Source organism: Barbus barbus, assembly GCF_936440315.1.
Source record: "Barbus barbus genome assembly, chromosome: 9".
Lineage (NCBI taxonomy): Eukaryota > Metazoa > Chordata > Actinopteri > Cypriniformes > Cyprinidae > Barbus > Barbus barbus.
The window spans coordinates 23403603-23422816 of NC_136737.1; the positions used below are offsets into that span (position 1 = coordinate 23403603).

A 19214-nucleotide genomic window follows, 5' to 3' on the forward strand; every position below is an offset into this window, starting at 1 on the left:
ATAAATGTAAATGTAAGTAAAAAGTCAAGGTGCGATACCAAAGACCACTTGGAGAAACTAAGAGACCAATGTATCTATAAGACAGGCCTCTTCGACTCCAAACAACAACAATCCTAACAAACATATATTTAGGCTACAGTGTTACATTTTTTCCTGATTCATCCCACACTAAAACAGGATCTTTTAACCCAATCAGCAAAGCCTGAAACTCATCTACCAAATCAAAGACTGTAATATTTTAGGCACAGTTCCTCCTTTATATTTGATAGTACACTTTTTGCAAAACTCTAGATTAGGTACAAAAATTCAAATTAAATTCTCTTTAGTCACGAATGAATGACGGAATTTTTTGGAAAGAAATGTTAAGCTGATGGAAAACACTATTGTAAATGCACACTTATAACCCCCCCCCCAAAAAAAAAATATATAATATATATTGCATAAAATATATAGAATAGCAGAATAGCAAACAGTGATTTAAAAAGCATAAATCAAAAATGTAATAATGCATCTTAAAAAAATAAGCATGAATCAAACCTTTAACCACATTTAAAATCATATTGCACAAAGCCCACAGCTTTGTCACTAGAAGAGGTACAGAACAGAAGTGTTAACACTCCACAGTTATTGTGAGCCAAGTAAAGAGAGTGAAACATTTCCATATAGCTAACATGAGAGCGTTCTCTACAGGTGTGCCTCGACAGGCTCCCACTCTGCTAAAAACAGGACATATACAATTACATATAAATTTTATAAAACGAATAACACCATGAAAACACCAGTAAAACTAGTGATTGGACACCACTTCTCTGTCACATACACAAAAAAAAACTAGATTGATGAGATAATACTGAGAAAAATACTAAACAATGCACGTGTTGTTTCCTGAGCATTGCAGACGGAAATCCAGATTCAGCCTGAAACTCATGATCACGACAGCAACACACTTATTACTCTTGTTATTTTTCTACAGAAAATTTCTTCTGTAAAAACTGGTTAACTGTAAGTTAATTAGTATCAAAATATATATAACTTTACTATAAAACATGCAAATTAACATAAAAGTTAGTTTAATACTCCTAGATAAAGTCTCACCAGACCTAAGTCTTTTGTATTATAATTGTGATATATCCAAAATACTCATTCTTCTGCCAGCAGAAAGATAGAGAGAAATGACAAATGGTGCTGTTGCCTTATTTCTAACTTGTTTGTGAGGACAGAACAGCATAGATATAAATTTCTATATGAATATAAAGAAAACACAGAAAGATACGTAATATAAAAGTAGCTAAATATAGAGTAAATATATAAAGGTAAAGAGATAAGATTATATTAAATGGTCTGGCAGGATAGTTCAGTTCAATGAGCTCAGGGCACACCTCTCTTTATCTCTATAGCCTACACTCTCGTTGCGGCTTGCAACATGTTCTCAACATTAATGCTTGTATACAGATTAGCCACAGGCTGCGCACTCCTACGAGCCCATATCCCCTCCTGAAACCTAATATCTGTAAGTGAACTAATCCTCATGGTACCATCACAGAGAGGCACAAATCACTTTCCAGAACATTTACATTCACTGTTCCTTGCTGGTGGAATGATCTTCCCAACCCCTATCCGGGATGCCAAATCCCTGACAATATTCAAAAGACAGCTGAATACTATTCATACCATGAGCACTTTCCTACTGAAAAAAAAAAAAAAAAAAAAAACATTCCTCAATGCTTTCCCTTTTTTATAATCTTAGTGTTATGGACTTTGTATTATGCACACTTCTTGTGTGTATTTGCCTCTTTATGATCAATCGCTTGATGTATTCCAGATAAAAGCATCTGCTAAATGAATAAATGTACACGGACATTACAGTATTTCTGTTTTAGTGTGATGTAATGTTCATCTATAAATGAGTTCTGGCTATGGTTTCTGGACAGGCCATTTATGATGAGGTCTGATTCATCAAGTGGTCTTGTATTTTAGCACCTGTATTATTATGGTGGTGATCAGTACAGTATATTGCTATATTCACATTACATACAGTTTTTTTTGTTTAGTTTTTTTACAATCTCCAGGACCAATTTTTCAAAACTTAGGTCACTTTTTCAAAACTCATCATACTGAGTGCAATAGCAGTCTATGTGGGTTAAACTGTGCATTATTTAATCACTGCTTTGGCACAAAAAGCATTCAGTGACTACATCTTTCAAATTACACAAATTCCTTTCTAAAAAAAAAACTAAAAAAAACCTACAGGGCAACTTGCATGTTTACATACTCTTTTTTTTTTTTTTAAATCAAAACTGAAAGAAACAGCCATTTGACAGCAATAAAGACATTTGAAAAAAGAAAATATTGTATAATATTGCCAGTTGTTAGTGTTTTTAGGTTATTGTTTTATGAGGTGACAATCTTTGCTAATGTTATGGATTTGTGTTACGAACCGCTTTTGTTAAGAGTAGCCACATAAGGGTTTCACCACATAAAGAAGGATACGTGAAACACGAGTGCTGCGTTAACGTTTATTATACTAACAAACATAAAAACTCACGAAACACGTATCACAGATAAAGTTACATAATCAACTTCAAAATAATATGAAGGTAACGAATATTAATAAGACGAACAGCAAAGTTTAACTAAAGACAAAGAAAAGAAAAACTTGTTTGCTGGTTCTCTCCTCTCATGCGCCGCTTGAGCGTCCTTATTATAGTGAATCAGAAACGACTCCAACGAGTCGCAGGTGTATAATGATACGCAGGTGCGGACCTAATGAACTCAGACACGGAAAAAAAACAGAGTCATGACGTCATCACAAGGAGAGGAAGACACAAACCGTAACACTCCCCCACTTAAAGAAAGAACCAGTCTTTTTTTTTTTTAAGACAGGTTCTGGATGAAGCGAACAATAAAAGCAACTAAAAACATAGTTACAATTAATACATACTTACACAACGACATATAAACTACATTATACATTTACCTAGCCCCGAGAAAGGGCATCTGCCACGATGTTGTCAGTTCCTTTCTTGTGATGGATCTCAAGATTATAACATTGAGCCATTAGCGCCCAGCGCATCAAACGTTGGTTATGATTGTACATTTTATTTAAAAAAACCAACGGATTATGGTCCGTGTAGACGATGACGGGAGTAGAGCTGTATCCAACGTACACATCGAAGTGCTGCAAAGCAAGCAACATAGCTAGAGTCTCTTTTTCGATAGTAGAATAATTCAACTGGTGACGGTTGAATTTAGCTGAGAAATAAGATACTGGATGGGATATTCCATCAGCACCACGCTGAAGTAGGACAGCTCCAACTCCGGTCGCGCTGGCGTCTACCTCGAGCTTGAATGGACGAGCCAGGTCAGGAGCAGACAACACCGGAGCACTGCAAAGGAGAGACTTTGCACACAAAAAGGCACTTTGACATTCATCAGTCCAGTTAAAAACAACTTTAGAGCTACACATCTTCGTTAAGGGAGCGACCACAGTCGAGAAATTTTTACAAAAACACCTATAATAGCCAGCCATGCCTAAAAATCGTCGCAACTCTCTCCTCGTAGTGGGCACAGGGTATGCAAGAATAGCGGCCACTTTTGCGTCAACCAGACGTACTTGACCGTTTCCAACCTGTTTCCCCAAGTATGTAACGGAGTCTTTCGCAAAGTCGCATTTAGTCAAATTTAAAGTTAAAGAGGCGGCTGTTAATCGGCTAAAAACGTCGTGCAAGGTAGAGATGTGCTCATTCCACGTAGAAGAATAAATAACGTCATCAAGATAAATGTTACAGTTTGGAACGTCACCCAACACTGTAGACATTAATCTTTGAAAGGTAGCAGGCGCGTTCCGAAGACCAAACGCCATACGCGTATATTGAAAGAAAGAATCGGGAGTCACAAATGCGGAGATCTCAGAAGCACGTTCAGTCAATGGCACCTGCCAATAGCCCTTCAAAAGATCTAATTTTGTAATGTACCGAGCAGTACCAAGATTGTCAATACAATCCTCTATTCGAGGCAACGGAAAGGCATCCGGCACAGTAACAGAATTCACCTTGCGAAAATCGGTACAGAAACGGAATGAACCGTCAGTTTTGGGTACTAAAATGCACGGTGAACTCCACGGGCTATTACTCTTTTTGGCGAAACCATTTGTAACCAGATAGTTCACTTCACGTTTCATGATCTCCCGTTTACCTACTGGAGAACGATACGCATGCTGTTTTATGGGAAGTGCGTTACCCACCTCAATATCATGTTGGATGACAGAGGTACCAGACGGAACATCACTAAACAAATGGAAATAGTCTTCTATTAAGTCAATCACATCCTGACGCTGGTCGCTAGATAAATAAGACAAATGAGATGGTAAAACTCTTAAAATCTCCAAATTCTTTAAAGGACCCCCACTGAACATCTCCGTTGACATTTTCAACCCATCATCTACATCCTCAGCACCCATGGTACTGGACAGCAAAGATACTCGTTCCACGTTTAACACCGGCTGTACCTCACTCTGAGACAAATCAGTCACCTCATCAGTCTTCACAGTTCGAGCTACATATTGTTTCAGCATATTTACATGACACAAACGTGTCTTCCGTCGTCGTTCTGGGGTATTAACTATATAGTCAGTGTCACTCAGTTTGCTCTTAATTACATAAGGACCAGCAAATCTCATTTGCAGAGCCAGGCAAAGGAAGCAACACTAGTACTTTTTCTCCAGGCATAAAATTACGCACAACCGCGCTCTTGTCAAAACGACGCTTCATTCTCTTCTGCGAAAGAGAAAGAGCTTCTTTCGCAACAGCACAAGCATTTCGCAATCGTTCACGGGTACGAGAAACGACATCAAGCACATTACGTTTCTCAGTCACACCAGTGGAGAAAAATTCATCTTTCAGTACTTTTAAAGGACCCCGTACATTATGTCCAAAGACCAACTCCGACGGACTAAAACCAAGTGACTCTTGTCGTACTTCACGCAGTGCAAATAAAACCAAAGGGACTCCCTCATCCCACTCATTCCCTGCCTCTAGGCAATATTTTCGCAAACTGGACTTCAACGTCTGGTGCCACCTCTCAAGTGCCCCCTGCGATTCAGGATGGTAGGCACTGGATGTGACACGCTCAAACCTTTCAACACATTTCGGAATATCTTTGACAAGAAGTTAGTTCCTTGATCTGTTTGAACAGTTCTCGGCAATCCGAATGTTGTGAAAAATTTTATTAGAGCTTTAGTGACGCTTTTGGCAGTTATATTCCGTAACGGAATTGCTTCTGGAAACCGCGTGACGGTGCACATGATTGTTAAAATATACTGAGAACCAGATTTAGTTCGTGGCAGCAGCCCAACGCAATCTACCAAGACGCGTTCAAACGGTTCACCTACAGCCGGAATAAGTCGAAGCGGAGCCGGTGGCACAATCTGATTGGGCTTTCCTACTACTTGACATACATGACAAGACTTACAATATCGAGACACATCAGCTTTCAACCCAGGCCAAAAGAAATGCTGGAGCACCCGATGGTAAGTTTTATTTATTCCAAGGTGCCCAGACCAAGGATGATCATGTGCCAAGCTTAAAATATGCTGTCGAAATTTCGAGGGTACCACAATCTGATGGACCACGTTCCAGTCATCCGAATTTTCATCATTCGATAATCGAGCATTCCAACTACGCATTAACACCGTGTTGTTCCAATAGAACTGATGGTTATACGAAGGTGACTTTTTAGTGTCCGCACTTAAACGACATTTCTCTAACGCATGATCACTTTTCTGAGCTGCAGTAAGAACATCGCATGAAATAGGCAAAAATACATCAGGATCGGGACAAATAGATTTTTGGATCGAATTAACATCCACATGCTCTGTCACAGCATTTTTCTCAAAAATCTCTGCAAAGATAGACTCACCTAAATTCACTTCATTCTCCTTACCGAGACTTTTCGCCTGAGCGCGTGTCATAACTGCACTAGAAGCAAAAACATTTGGGAAATGTTGTGCGAGCGCATCTGGTTGCTGATCAGTAACTGGGATTTTGGTAACATGCACAACTGGCATCACTTTTCCTCCAGCAAGATCATTTCCCATGATAAAATCAATACCTTTCACAGGTAAGGAAGAACGAGCCGCTACATTAAAACATCCAGAAACTAATTCAGACGTCACCCAGACACGATAAAGAGGTACAGTGATGAAACCCATTTCTATACCTTGCACAATAGTGTTAGTATCACATTCGGAGCTTGCACAAAAAGGCAAAGTGTCAGACAGTATAAAAGACTGAGATCCTCCCGTATCACGCAAGATCTTCACAGCTTTCTTATCCTCAACACGACCAGTCAATGATACATAACCGTCAAACACGAAAGGCTGAAAACACTCCTCAGGAGCTACCGAAATCATGGTCTGTGGAGACACAGCTTTTACCAAAACTGAACCCCGAGATTGAGCTGAAAAATCCTGACGTTCATGCTTTCGTTTTAAAATTCGACACTCAGCAATAATATGCCCAACCTTGTGACAATAGCCACACTCTTTACGCATTTTCAAGCTAGATGGACTAGACCTGACTTTAAAGTCAGAAAAATTATCTTCATTCTCTCTTTGTGAAGTGTATCCTAAATCACTCGAACGCTTTACAAACACAGGTTTATGAATAAGTGCATACTCGTCTGCTAAAACAGCCGCTTGCTGCACAGTAGTAACCTTCTGTTCATTTAAATATAAAGCAGTACGCTCAGAAACACAATTCTTAAACTCTTCAATGAGCAAAAGTTCGCACAAAGATTGGTAATCCACGACTTTACACGCCTTTATCCATCGATCAAAGAGTAAACCCTTCTCACGGGCAAATTCGACATATGTCTGAGAAGCAGATTTTTTTGTTGAGCGAAAACGTTGTCGGTAATGTTCAGGTACTAACTCATAGGCACGGAGAATCGCATTTTTTACTGTCTCATATTGAACACTTTCCTCTAACGGAAGAGATGCACAAACTTCTTGCGCTTTCCCTGTTAACTTACATTGTAACATCAATGACCAAACCTCTGTTGGCCACTTCAAAGCAGATGCTATTCTCTCAAATGCCTGAAAATAAGCCTCAACCTCCTTCTCACGAAAAGGCGGAACAATTACAATATTTTTTGCTACATTAAACGAAGTTGAATGATCAAGAAAATCCGTTAACACAGGTAAAGAGTTAACTATAGGTATCGCATGAATATTTGGCACTAATGCAGCAGCTTCAACCTCAGAACTAAATCTATCTTCAAATGCAAATGACATTTTAGATCTTTTTGGATCGTCTCGCACAGCCTGTAAGTCTAACTCCCGCATTTTAACTTTCATCTCCGCATCAATACGGTGCAATTCAAGCTGATGCTGCAACTCATCCTTCCGTGCTTGAGCTCTGTCTTGCGTCTCAAGCTGTAAACGAGCTAATCGTACCTTTAAACGCAAACCTCCCTGATGTACAGGTGATCCTTCGGTAGAGAGGGATAAAGGTTCAAACTTAGGCAAAGAAAGAGGTGGTGGTCCTACCTTCACCCCACCACCGGCACCCGGCGTAACTGGATCGCCATCGTGAAAACGCAGTGAGGTAAAAGAATGCCGTAGGAGTTGTTCCTCATCCATAACAGCTGCAACTGATTCTGCTGATTCCGGAACATCCTCCAATAAAGACAACACCCCATCATTAATTAAACCAGTTAACAAACAAGCTTTCAAATCTTTCTTAAGCAATGTTTTAGAAACAGGTATTTCAAAGTGTCGAGCAATAAGGAACAAATCGTCCTTTCTACATGTTTCCAATACTGCAATGCTAGGTTGACTTACAAACTCATTTAAATCAAACGTCGCCATAATAAATTAATGAGCAAAAAAACAAACATAATAAATTAGTAGGCTAGAACGTCTCCGGACCTAAACCTGCCTAACCGAGACCTAACTAAGACCTCTCTAGTCTTCAGAGGGTACCAGTTAAGAGACAAGCCTCTCCCCCGGAATACCTCCAAAAACAACAAACTAAAATAATAAAGAAAACAATAAATAGTAAACCGTAGTGAGAACCGGCGCTAAGCACGGCCCCCCTGGTTTACTCTACCTACCCGGAGATCGCCCAGCACCACCAACTTTATCTGCTCAAACAAAATTAAAGTAATCCAAAATCTCGGACGAGCCCCCAATTTATGTTACGAACCCCTTTTGTTAAGAGTAGCTACGTAAGGGTTTCACAACATAAAGAAGGATACGTGAAACACGAGTGCTGCGTTAACGTTTATTATACTAACAAACATAAAAACTCACGAAACACGTATCACAGATAAAGTTACATAATCAACTTCAAAATAATATGAAGGTAACGAATATTAATAAGACGAACAGCAAAGTTTAACTAAAGACAAGAAAAAGGAAAAAAAACAAAGAAAAGAAAAACTTGTTTGCTGGTTCTCTCCTCTCTCCTCCCATGCGCCGCTTGAGCGTCCTTATTATAGTGAATCAGAAACGACTCCAACGAGTCGCAGGTGTATAATGATACGCAGGTGCGGACCTAATGAACTCAGACACGGGAAAAAACACAGAGTCATGACGTCATCACAAGGAGAGGAAGACACAAACCGTAACAATTTGATTTGAGACATGAAGTGTGAAGTGTTTTTATAGTTTTAGTGCATTTGAGTGTGAAATTAGTCGATGTGCCAAGCTGAAATTGTTGATTAGGAGAACTGTGTGGAGAGTTTTGAAAAAGTGACGTAAGTATTGAGAAACGTGTCCTAGCGATTGTAATGAAAAAGACAAGGTCTACTTTTTACAGAACATCACATGAGGCTTGGGACTGGTTCACATTAAAACATTTTCACAGCCTTTTGTTCACTTTTGTATACCTCACAATACTGTAACACAAGCAGGAGCGTCATGCACTCATGATTTTTGAGGGGGCATGAGTGGGGGGGGGGGAGTTGTGGGCTCGTCATGTGACACACAGCAGCAACAATAGCACTGTATACCTGATATAGGCTTATGTTTTATTTATTTACTTTTTTTCCTTTTTATTCGAAATTTTCGTTAACTATATCAGGAAATATCTCGATTCTCAAATATGTGGAAGTAAATGCGTTTTGCTCCTTTATAGATTATGTTATTTCATCTATAATGGGTGATGGGCAAAGTAGACTAATAGTGTAATCTATTAACTACACATGGGTGTCATGCCATAAAATATTTTTAATACTACTGACTTTGTATTTAATGTGAATTTAATAACAATATTGTGAGTTACTAATTATAACACTTTCGTTTTACAGAGAGCAAAGAACATTTTCATTCAGTCTAGCCAGAGTTTAGGCAGTCTCAGAAACTCCCATTAAAATCACTGAAGCGGTTTACACTGTGAAATGAATATGTTTCTTACATTCGTACGCACATCTGCACTTTGTTGTTTCTGATGAGAGAATTGGCCTGATATTTCAGTCAGCGAGCAAGTGAACAAAACACTGCGTTTCAGCGATGACTCATCTGAACGTCTCTGATTGGCATTCATAAGCTCAACAGAATCATGTGTGATTGGTTATAATGCAGCGCTGTACAAACACATCTGTCTCAGGCTCAGCACCAGGCCACCAGCCGGCGAACGCAGATTTGAATTTAGCAGCTGATGCTGTGCCACACTGAACGATCTAATCACGCCGGTGTGATTGTATCAAATGGGCATGACCCCTCTCACCACAAGAACCAGAACTCATCATTGATGTCTACCTCTATCACAGTAGGTCATCTATAATAGAGAGAGTTTTTACATTTTCAATACATGCTGGTATTTGCACCACTGTGCAGAAGGTTCAGATGGGCTACGCAGATTAATGAGGGTGAGAACGAAAACAAAGTAATATCTACAGATGATATACAGATAATTCTAGGTTCCTGTGCAGATGACGTCGAGTCGTAGGAACTGGGAAGTGAGCGATGACAAAAACTCCTTAGAAAGACGCTGTGGCAGAGTTCTGTAAAACAATGTTACAGTATTTAATTAGAAGCTGTCACTTAATTACAATATCAAGTACATGTTAATTATGATTGATGAATGAACTTACAGTCAATGAAAATATAATAGAGAACGGAAATGAACATTACAATCAACTCTGGTTTTGGTTTTGTTCCTTCACTGGGGAGTTGTCTTTCTGGTCTCTCTGGAAGACAAAAGAATTACAAATGCTGGAGGAAAAACACAAGAAAACATGAGTGCATCCTTTCATATGCAAAAGAAACCAGGCTGAAATATAAACTTTCTGTCATTCGTGTGGTTTTGCACACCTTTAATCAGAAGCTCCACAGTCTGGTCTTCTGATTCCTCCATGATGTAGCATGTGTATTTTTCTGCATCAGTGTGTTGAATATTGTTGAGTTTGATGGAGAAGTTTCCTCTCACATACTCTTCAGGGAAGCTTTCAACTCTGTTCTTGTACTCTGAATCCGGTTCTTCCACAGAGACGTTACCATTAATAATGTCATACACATGCAGGTCATACTTGTTTCTCCAGCGCACTTGATAATTCTTGAATAAGTCTTTAATTATAAGTGGAGGTTTTGTAGAAGAACAAGGTAAAATAGCAGATTCTCCAATAAAACCCTCAACATTCTCCTGCAGGGACACTGAAAACAGAGAGAAAGTGTGATCAAAAAAAGTATGACATTGCTTAACAAATAATTGTTCATTTTAGTGCTCACCTTCATTTGCTAACAGTAACAAATGCAGCAGATTAAAAAAACACCACCTGTGTAAACCGAAAACAAATGATTTAATTTCTCTGAGGCTGAGCTAAATCATCAGAAACACACACTGGAGTAAATGCATAATATCTCAGCCTATACAATTAACGCTTTAGAGATATACAATGTTCTTCTAGGACATCATGAGATAAAAAAAAAAAGCAAAGAGGTTTTTTGTTTGTTTTTTTCAAAATATCAGAAATATATATAAAAATAATAATTATATCAGTCCACAAATCTGACTTGTGATGCAGTCTGCAATCATAAATCACTCCATGTTTGTTTATTTAGGCAAGAGGAGAACTGGACCTAAAATGAGCTTGGTTTCTCTTAAGGCTTTTTAAGCTTTTCTCTCAACTCTTTTCAATACAGTGTAAAATGTGTCCATCTAGTGGTCATAACAATGTATAGCACGTACCAAACTGCCACTGGTTTCATTTTCACTTTCAAAATGACACTTTTCAGCAAAGCTACTTTTAAACAATCTGCGTTGTATAAAGCATATATTTAGCTATATAAATAAAGGTGACTCGACTTGTTTTTAATTACTTCAGCCATTACATTTAGTCAATAAAAAATGTATGTGAAATTTTTTCCAGTATTGTATAAAAGCACTGTATTCTAATTTCTAATATACTTCATAAAATGTTTGGCTATGCCGGACATTTAATTTTCTTTTGCCAGAATATAAATGTTCATCCTCTGAAAATATGTAAAATTGTAAAGTGTACATGAGTTAGCCTATATAAAAAAATAAATAAATAAGAAAGTTACCTCATGAGATTTCCAGATGAGATTGTTTTGTAGACTGCCATGCTGACAACAACAAACTACTTTTTGTAAGAGCAGCTGTAGATTCCCAGACAAATCTCTCAAATATAGTCCATCTGCTAGCAATCCTCTTCAGTTCTGTGAAAGTAAATGCATGCACATCATGAAAACATATTTTATTCAGTGCTCACTCTTACCAAACAATTAAACTATTCAGAAACACAAAGTGACATTCACTTTCAAAAGCTGGCAATAGAATAGAATAGAATAGAATATTGTCCTTTTTGTAGCTCCTGCACACAGTGCAAAAATGTGCCTGTTATGTCATACGAAATATCGGGTCAAATTACAGGTTTGGAATGAAACAGTGGTGAAAGTTTTCATTTGAGGTGAACTGTCTGTCTCTTTAACTGGCTGCCTCTGTTTTAAACACAGACCTGACAAGAACATAATTACATGGTTGCAGTTCTTGGACGCTGGTCCTGTCTTGTCCAAAACAACAAATAAAAGTTGTAAATGGTTAAAGAACATTTATTATCAAAAAATGCATTCGTCTACAAATTAAAGATCTAAATATGTAAATAGCACTTACTGTATTATAACATAATGCATGCATTTATTTGCAAAATGATACGTTTATTTTAATACACGTAAAAGCAACCAGCTTTAGTAGAGCTTTTACTATTACTTTACCAGCAAAGTAAAGTAAGTTCTAGTAAAGTCTGAGGATGATGCTCCTTCGCGTTCAGATACCACTCACCCGTCTGATAAACCGAAAACTGATGGGCTACGTTAATGTTTCTTTGTCTTTCCTCATTACACCCACAGTAGTGAAACACAAATAACATAAAAACGACATTCAAAACAAAACTTTTCCGTAAAACAGCAAGTTTTCCTGGATTCAAACTCGTCATATCCATCTGCTTACCTGGTGTTCGGAATTAAATCGGAAAGATAATGCCAACCCCCTTATTTTATTTATTTTTTTGGCTTTGTGTGAACAGCCAACCTCGCCTTCTTGTCGTTTCGTCTCGTAAAGGAGAGCGTACTATGTACACGCCCACCAAAGTATCGTTTGCTTGCTCCACTGATTTCCCTCATGCAGTGCGAGGACTGGGATTGGGAACTGCTGTGCAAAGGAAGGTCGATTCTTCTTCTTCTTACGGTTTTCTTTTTCTTTTCTTTTTTTTTGTGGCAAGTTGCTTTATTTGTGCATATCGCCATCTGCTTTTGCTGTTGTGCAGTCATGATTTATTTATAGTCAGTTTTCCTTGTTTTTGCTCTTGCCTCTTTCTCACATATCCATCCATCCATATATTTATATATAATTATTTGATGCTCCGTCCCATTCCATCTCCCAAAGTCCCACCTGGCGCTGCATGTTCAACTCCTCCAGATTGGCCCCTAAAATAGAATAGAATCTGGAATAGAGCATCCTCATTCTATATTAAATCTTTTCACTTAATCCAGTATATAAATGCATTTTTATTCATATTCTATATCTTACTCTATCTCTATTAAAATCATAACCTAACAAATATGCCAAATCCTCATTTACCTTACCTCTTTAGTTTAAATATGATATTAATTCCTTTCTTTCCTCATCAGATCTTTTACAATCATATATCACGTTTCTTTCTCCCCTCAATTCTCACATAAACCAATCTCCCAAACAGTTATAAATAGCGATACGTCCTAGTAATTATGACCTCTTCTTTTCTATTTCTACCATTTATACTTTTCTTAGTATCTACCATTTTTATATTATTTAAATGCCACCCCTTATTATCTGTATTCCATTTTATTGCCACTCTTTAATGATGTATTTCCTTGATAAAACTTACTTAACAACATTAAAATCTATTTCTTCCCTTTTTTTTTAATTCATCAGCAGATTCACTACCAGCTACTCCAACATGTGCTGGCACACAGCAGAATCCAACTACCACTCCTTTCCTTTGTATTAATATAATTGTAAATAATTCAACATCAGATCTTAATAGTGATGTTACAACCCAAATTCCAGAAACGTTGGGACGTTTTATAAAGCATAAAATGAAAACTAAAAGAATTTCAAATCACATAAGCCAATATTTTATTCACAACTGAACATAGATAACATAAATGTTTAAACTGAGAAAGTTTACAACTTTATGCACAAAATGAGCTCGTTTCAAATTTGATGCCTGCTACAGGTCTCAAAATAGTTGGGACGGGGTCATGTTTACCATCTCCTCTTCATTTCAAAACAGTTTGAAGACGTCTGGGTATCGAGGTTATGAGTTTCTGGAGTGTTAGTGTTGGAATTAGGTCCCATTCTTGCCTAATATAGGATTCCAGTTGCTGAAGAGTTCGTGGTCGTCTTTGACGTATTTTTCATTTAATGATGCTCCAAATGTCCTCTATAGGTGAAAGATCTGGACTGCAGGCGGGCCAATTCAGCACCCGGACTCTTCTACTACGAAGCCATGCTGTTGTAATAGCTGCGAGTATGTGGTTTTGCATTGTCCTGCTGAAATACATGTCGTCTGGAGGGGAGCGTATGTTGCTCTAAAACGTTTATATACCTTTCAGCATTCATAGTGCCTTCCAAAACATGCAAGCTACCTATACAGTATGCACCCCCATATCATCAGAGATGCTGGCTTTTGAACTGAACGCTGATAACACACTGGAAGGTCTCCCTGCTCTTTAGCTCGGAGGACACAGCTTCTCCTTCACACTTCCTGCTTCTCACGGCCGAGTATTGTTTGCGCATATCACTCTCCAAGCAATAGCTACATTACAGAGCCAGTCTAGTTTTTTTCCAGTCTCAGTTCATAGTCTAGTCTAGTCTTGTTGTGTATTGCCTGTTACCTGATTCTTGCCTGTGTATCTTGGATTTACCCTTTTGTCTCACCGTTTGGACTGTGTTTGCACCTTGCCTGGACTATCGTTCGTGTTATTGGATTACCCCTCTTGTCAAGCCCTCTGGATATCATTCACTGTCAATTGACTCACGCCCGTTTTGGTTTCTCTTTTGTCTTGCTCTCAATATACCCGTTTGCCATTATCTGAACCTTGCCTGTTTCATGACCACGTCTCTGAATAAAAGTCTTGCATATGGATCTGCATGTCTCTCATCGCTGTCGCCTCGTAACACTTAAAGTATACTTAAAAGTATATTTTATATATTAGAAAGTGGGCCAATTTAGTCCCAAGGAGTATTGAAATAGTACACTTACAAGTATACTACTAGAACACTGATATACTTACTACATGAAGTATACTTGAAATTTACTGAAGTATACTTAATAAAATAAAGTATACTACTTTTTTGGTAAGGTTTATGCACAGAGTTTTCACCAGTTTCTCTGAATCTTTTGATGATGTTATGCACTGTAGATGATGATATATGCAAAGCCTTTGCAATTTGACGTTGAGGAACGTTGTTTTTAAAGTATTCCACAATCTTTTACGCACTCTTTCACAGATTGGAGAGCCTACTTCTGAGAGACTCTGCCTCTTTAAGACATCCCTTTTATAGCTAATCATGTTACTGTTATGCGTTGCTGAAGTAGGAGGCAGGACGACGAGGGATGCAGAATAATCAGGTACTTTAATTGAGTAAACGTATTAACAACAGAAATAACAGCATGAACAACTTTAGGTTGAGACTCGAAGGCTAGAACAAAACTGAATGCTTATAAAGGAACGGGAACAAAGGAGTAAACGAGATAATTAACACAAGACAGGTGAATAGGATGAATCATTAACTAAACAAGGACAGGAACTACCAAATAAGGGCAAAACAGAACTGAAAGAAACCGACACGTGACAGATATCGCTCCCCTCCCGGAAAGTGCGTCCCGCACCGTAACATACACATAGGGGGGCGGGCGGATCAGGAGATTCCGGAAGCCATGGTGGGACAGGAGACTCGGGGAGCCATGGTGGGACTGGAGACTCGGTAGACCATGGAGGCACTGGAGACTAGGGAGGCCATGGCGGATCTGTATATACAGGAAAGTTAAATGATATAATTTAACCATACCCATTTTCTCCCATTGGAAGGTCGATTTGTTGCTAAAAGTTGCTAAATGACCTTGTGATGTCATTGGGCGATGACGTCATTACGTAATCACGATGCAGAATTGTGTCACTACATCAAATCTCAGTCAAAAATATATTTTATATGTTAATTTAGATTTGTTCTTAAAATAATATAAATGCTAATATAATATTAAAATATAACTATTTTGAATACAAAATTGAATTATTGTTCAATAAGCTTACACATTTTTGAACAATTACAATTTAAGTTTTATTTTTTATTAGCTACTAAACTAGTAAAACTACACATTCTGAACAATTACAGTTTTAAGCAGTATATTAGTAGTTAGTGTGCTACACTCTAAGAAAAGTCGGTAAAAATAGGGCACAATCTACTATGTTAATATGAAGGAATTTTCCTTATTGATTTTTCACAGGTTTTTTACCTGAATTTTAAATTACGCATTGTATTTTGTGTTTTAGGGTTACAGGGATACAATGGATAATGGATAAGAAATAATATTCTAAAAAAGTACTATATAATACCTTTTCCATTTTTCTAGATATTTTTCTTACAGTGTACTACCTGATCAACAATCCCAGGTACAAGCTACTAACAAGGTGTATCATAAACAAACAATCATTCAGTTATTATTATGATTATTAAATTTAACAATTGCAAATAGCAGCTAACTTAATTCATGTGATGTGTGCTGCTAGGCATCTTTAATTTCCTCTTTTTGTGCAATTTAGATGGAAAATGTGTGCCTTTATATTGTTTGTTTGAGTCACTTATCAAAAGCTAAAAGTTGCCAAATAAATATAAGAAATAGCTAAACTTGTTGCTAGGTGATTTCAGAAGAAAAAGTTGCTAGGGTAGCAACACTGCCTCATGCTCAACTCTATTTATGAGGTAAGCTATAGATGGCGCTGTGCCCATTTATAAAATATTTTAGCTTCATTTGCACAAAGATGTAGTCATGTTTCAGTCTATTCTACTGTATAGATATGCAATTGTGTTTTATACGTTTTCCCTCTCAACTTCTGTTGTTTGTCTTTCCAAGGGACCAAAAATGTAATGTAAAAGAAGTGTTAAAGTAGGTTAAATGTGTCTTGCACAAATAAATGTTAGTTGCATAGGCTGTCAATGGGGGGACAGAAAGCTAGTGGATTTCATCACACATGTCTTCATTTCTATTCTGAAGATGAACTACATTCTTAAGGGTTTGGAACGACATGAGGGTAATTAATGACATTATTTTTATTATGGTCAGAACTAACCCTTTAAGATCATTTGAGTTAAATGATGATGAATTAGTAAAACTAATGCAAATAAAAAGTTTCATGAAATATTATTCTTCAAGACATTTTATAATTTTATTCACAAATGTCATCTATTGTGTTTAAAAAGCATGGGAGTTCTGCCATTTCAATGATCGTTTTTGCATTTTCATGGGTTGCTCTTGCTGCCTTTATTATAGCATCTCCCACAGAATCAGCTTCTTCTGCCTCTTTGTATCCAGTGATTCCTCCTCCAACAGCTCCTGTGAGAGCCGCAGCTCCGATAACACTGGCAGCAATTCCTGAACTCGCTGCTGCTCCGATGCCGGCGCCTGCAGCTGCTGCCACCCCAATGGCTTTCACCGCTGATGCAAACTTTGCTGCTTTGAGTAAAACCACAACAGCTGCCACTGCAGTGCCGATGCCCAGGAAAGCACCGATCAGTGTCCCTGTGGTCACTCCGGCAAGCCTAATGAGAAGTTTTTTAGAAACATTTTCTTTAGCTCTTCCTTTTTTTTTCTTCTGTATGCAAAATGTCCTCTATATTTCCAATCTCTTCTTGAATTTCTTCCTCCACCATCTGAAGCAGCTCATTGTTAAAGGAGCCTTTCTCGCTTCCTTTCAGATTCTTTTCGAAGGGCCTCAAAAGTTTTTTCACCTGAACTCTGTTGCTCCTGTAACCCCACCAGCGTTTTCTCCAGTGTTTGTTGTCAATAACATGACAGATACCTCCACATTTTTCAACAAGCTGCTGAAGTTTTGGACTCTCCTTCACAAATTCCTCAATGGTTTGACCTTCTAGATCTTCACCGTGAGTGAATAAAACTGATATGTGATTAAGGATATCACCACACTGCTCAAAATATGCATTCATAATATCCACAATCTCCATTTCTTGTTTTGTGTACCTTGCAACCTTTAGAATCATTACTATCATGTCAGGACTTGGACCTATTTCAGTGATGGATTTAATGATTTCGGCTCTGATGGCGTCCTCAGTAACAAGCGTGTCAAAAATTCCAGGTGTGTCAATAACAGTGATTTTTCTTCCCAAAAGCATCCCATTTCCACTCACACAGTCTCCAGTCATCGATGTAGGTGAAGCTTTACTCTTGAATATTCGCTTTCTAAGGATTGTATTCCCAGCGCTACTCTTGCCAACTCCTGTCTTCCCAAAAAGAACAATCCTTCTCTCAGGTTTAGATTTTTTACCTATTAGAAGAAAGAGTTTTGTTATGAAACTGTGTTTTTCCCCTCGTAAAAATAAGTTGCTGCCTTAAATATTTAAGTACAATTAACTTCAAATAAATTTCATGCAATTTACAGTGTAAAACAGGCACAATTGTATTTTAGAGTTATTTTATGCCAATATTTCTTACCGCCCATTATTCTTGTCCTATAAAGCTCTGTAATCTGTGAAACAAGGTTGCATTAATTCAATTGCCCTTTCTTTTTAAACAAGCATTGCTCTGAATATGAAACAAAAACTGCACCAAAAATTATTTTTGTTTCTCATTATCTTAAACATGTCCCTCCTTTAGTAATGTTTAAAAGATGCACGTGTTGAAGTTGAATTAATGAATCCAGAGTGAACTGAAATCTAGACAAAGAAGAAGCTTAAATATGGTGTCACGTGTTTTACACATTATACACTTCCTTAAGTGTTTATATGACTTTAATAAGTAGATGTGTTCAAACCTTCGGCTGTTATAACCGATAATTATTATTTGCAACTAAATCCGGAATCAAAACACATATCGAATGATAAAATACCAAATTACTTGCAGATGTCTTCTAGTGAAGTGAAAGACAACAATGTCAGTGAACAAGCAATATCAGTGTAAGCATAAGTCATTTTTCCATCGCTGGGACTGTAGTTACAGAATCATACATAAGTTTTTGATCTGCACTGATAATAGAACTGCGTTCAATCTCCAATCAACAATGCATTTGAAAATCTCAATAATTAAGGTTTAGTTGCTTCTGGAAAAGTATAATGCTGAAGTTTAATGTCTTATGTAGTTTACTTTCATCACATTTCTTGTATTAGAATTTCACAACAACAACAGAAAAAACAAAACATTTCATTAAACAAGGTATTACTTTAGAACAATGCAGTGAGTTTATACAAAAGTGGTATATTCGGTAAATGATACATAAAAACACTTCCTCATGAAATACCATTTTATTGTCATATAAGTTGAACTTCCTCACTAATGTTCTGCTTTCAGTTGTGGGTATAGTTCTCAAAAATATCAGTTTTCATGTATTTTTGGTTTGCATTTCACTGTTCCCCTTGTTCTCACTTCTTGCGTGTTTGATAGGCCTGTCTGCTATTTTTGACAAAGATGAATTATGT

The 19214-nt window shown here is 37.6% G+C and overlaps 1 protein-coding gene and 1 pseudogene across 2 annotated transcripts; both read right to left on the reverse strand.

Annotated features, from left to right (window-relative positions):
• Positions 1–9059: 9059 nt before the first annotated feature.
• Positions 9060–12584, reverse strand: LOC306874735 (CD276 antigen homolog). Its single transcript, XM_079424964.1, has 6 exons — positions 12471–12584; positions 11546–11680; positions 10730–10776; positions 10316–10654; positions 10096–10191; positions 9060–10005 (listed from the first exon to the last, which is right to left on the reverse strand). Coding segments are annotated over exons 2-6 (525 nt in total). The 5' UTR covers positions 11587–11680; positions 12471–12584; the 3' UTR covers positions 9060–10003.
• Positions 12585–16951: 4367 nt separating this feature from the next.
• Positions 16952–17945, reverse strand: LOC306875274 (GTPase IMAP family member 7-like; annotated as a pseudogene). The gene has a single exon. The product of its transcript is annotated as a GTPase IMAP family member 7-like (transcript).
• Positions 17946–19214: the final 1269 nt, after the last annotated feature.

Excerpts from the sequence above, each read along its gene's own strand:
- LOC306874735 (XM_079424964.1), bottom strand. The coding sequence starts at position 11,586 with ATGGCAGTCTACAAAACAATCTCATCTGGAAATCTCATGAG. Across the intron at positions 10,777-11,545 it reads TCATCTGGAAATCTCATGAG|GTGGTGTTTTTTTAATCTGC; the intron begins GTAACTTTCTTA and ends CGGTTTACACAG. Across the intron at positions 10,192-10,315 it reads TGTGGAGCTTCTGATTAAAG|AGAGACCAGAAAGACAACTC; the intron begins GTGTGCAAAACC and ends TTTGTCTTCCAG.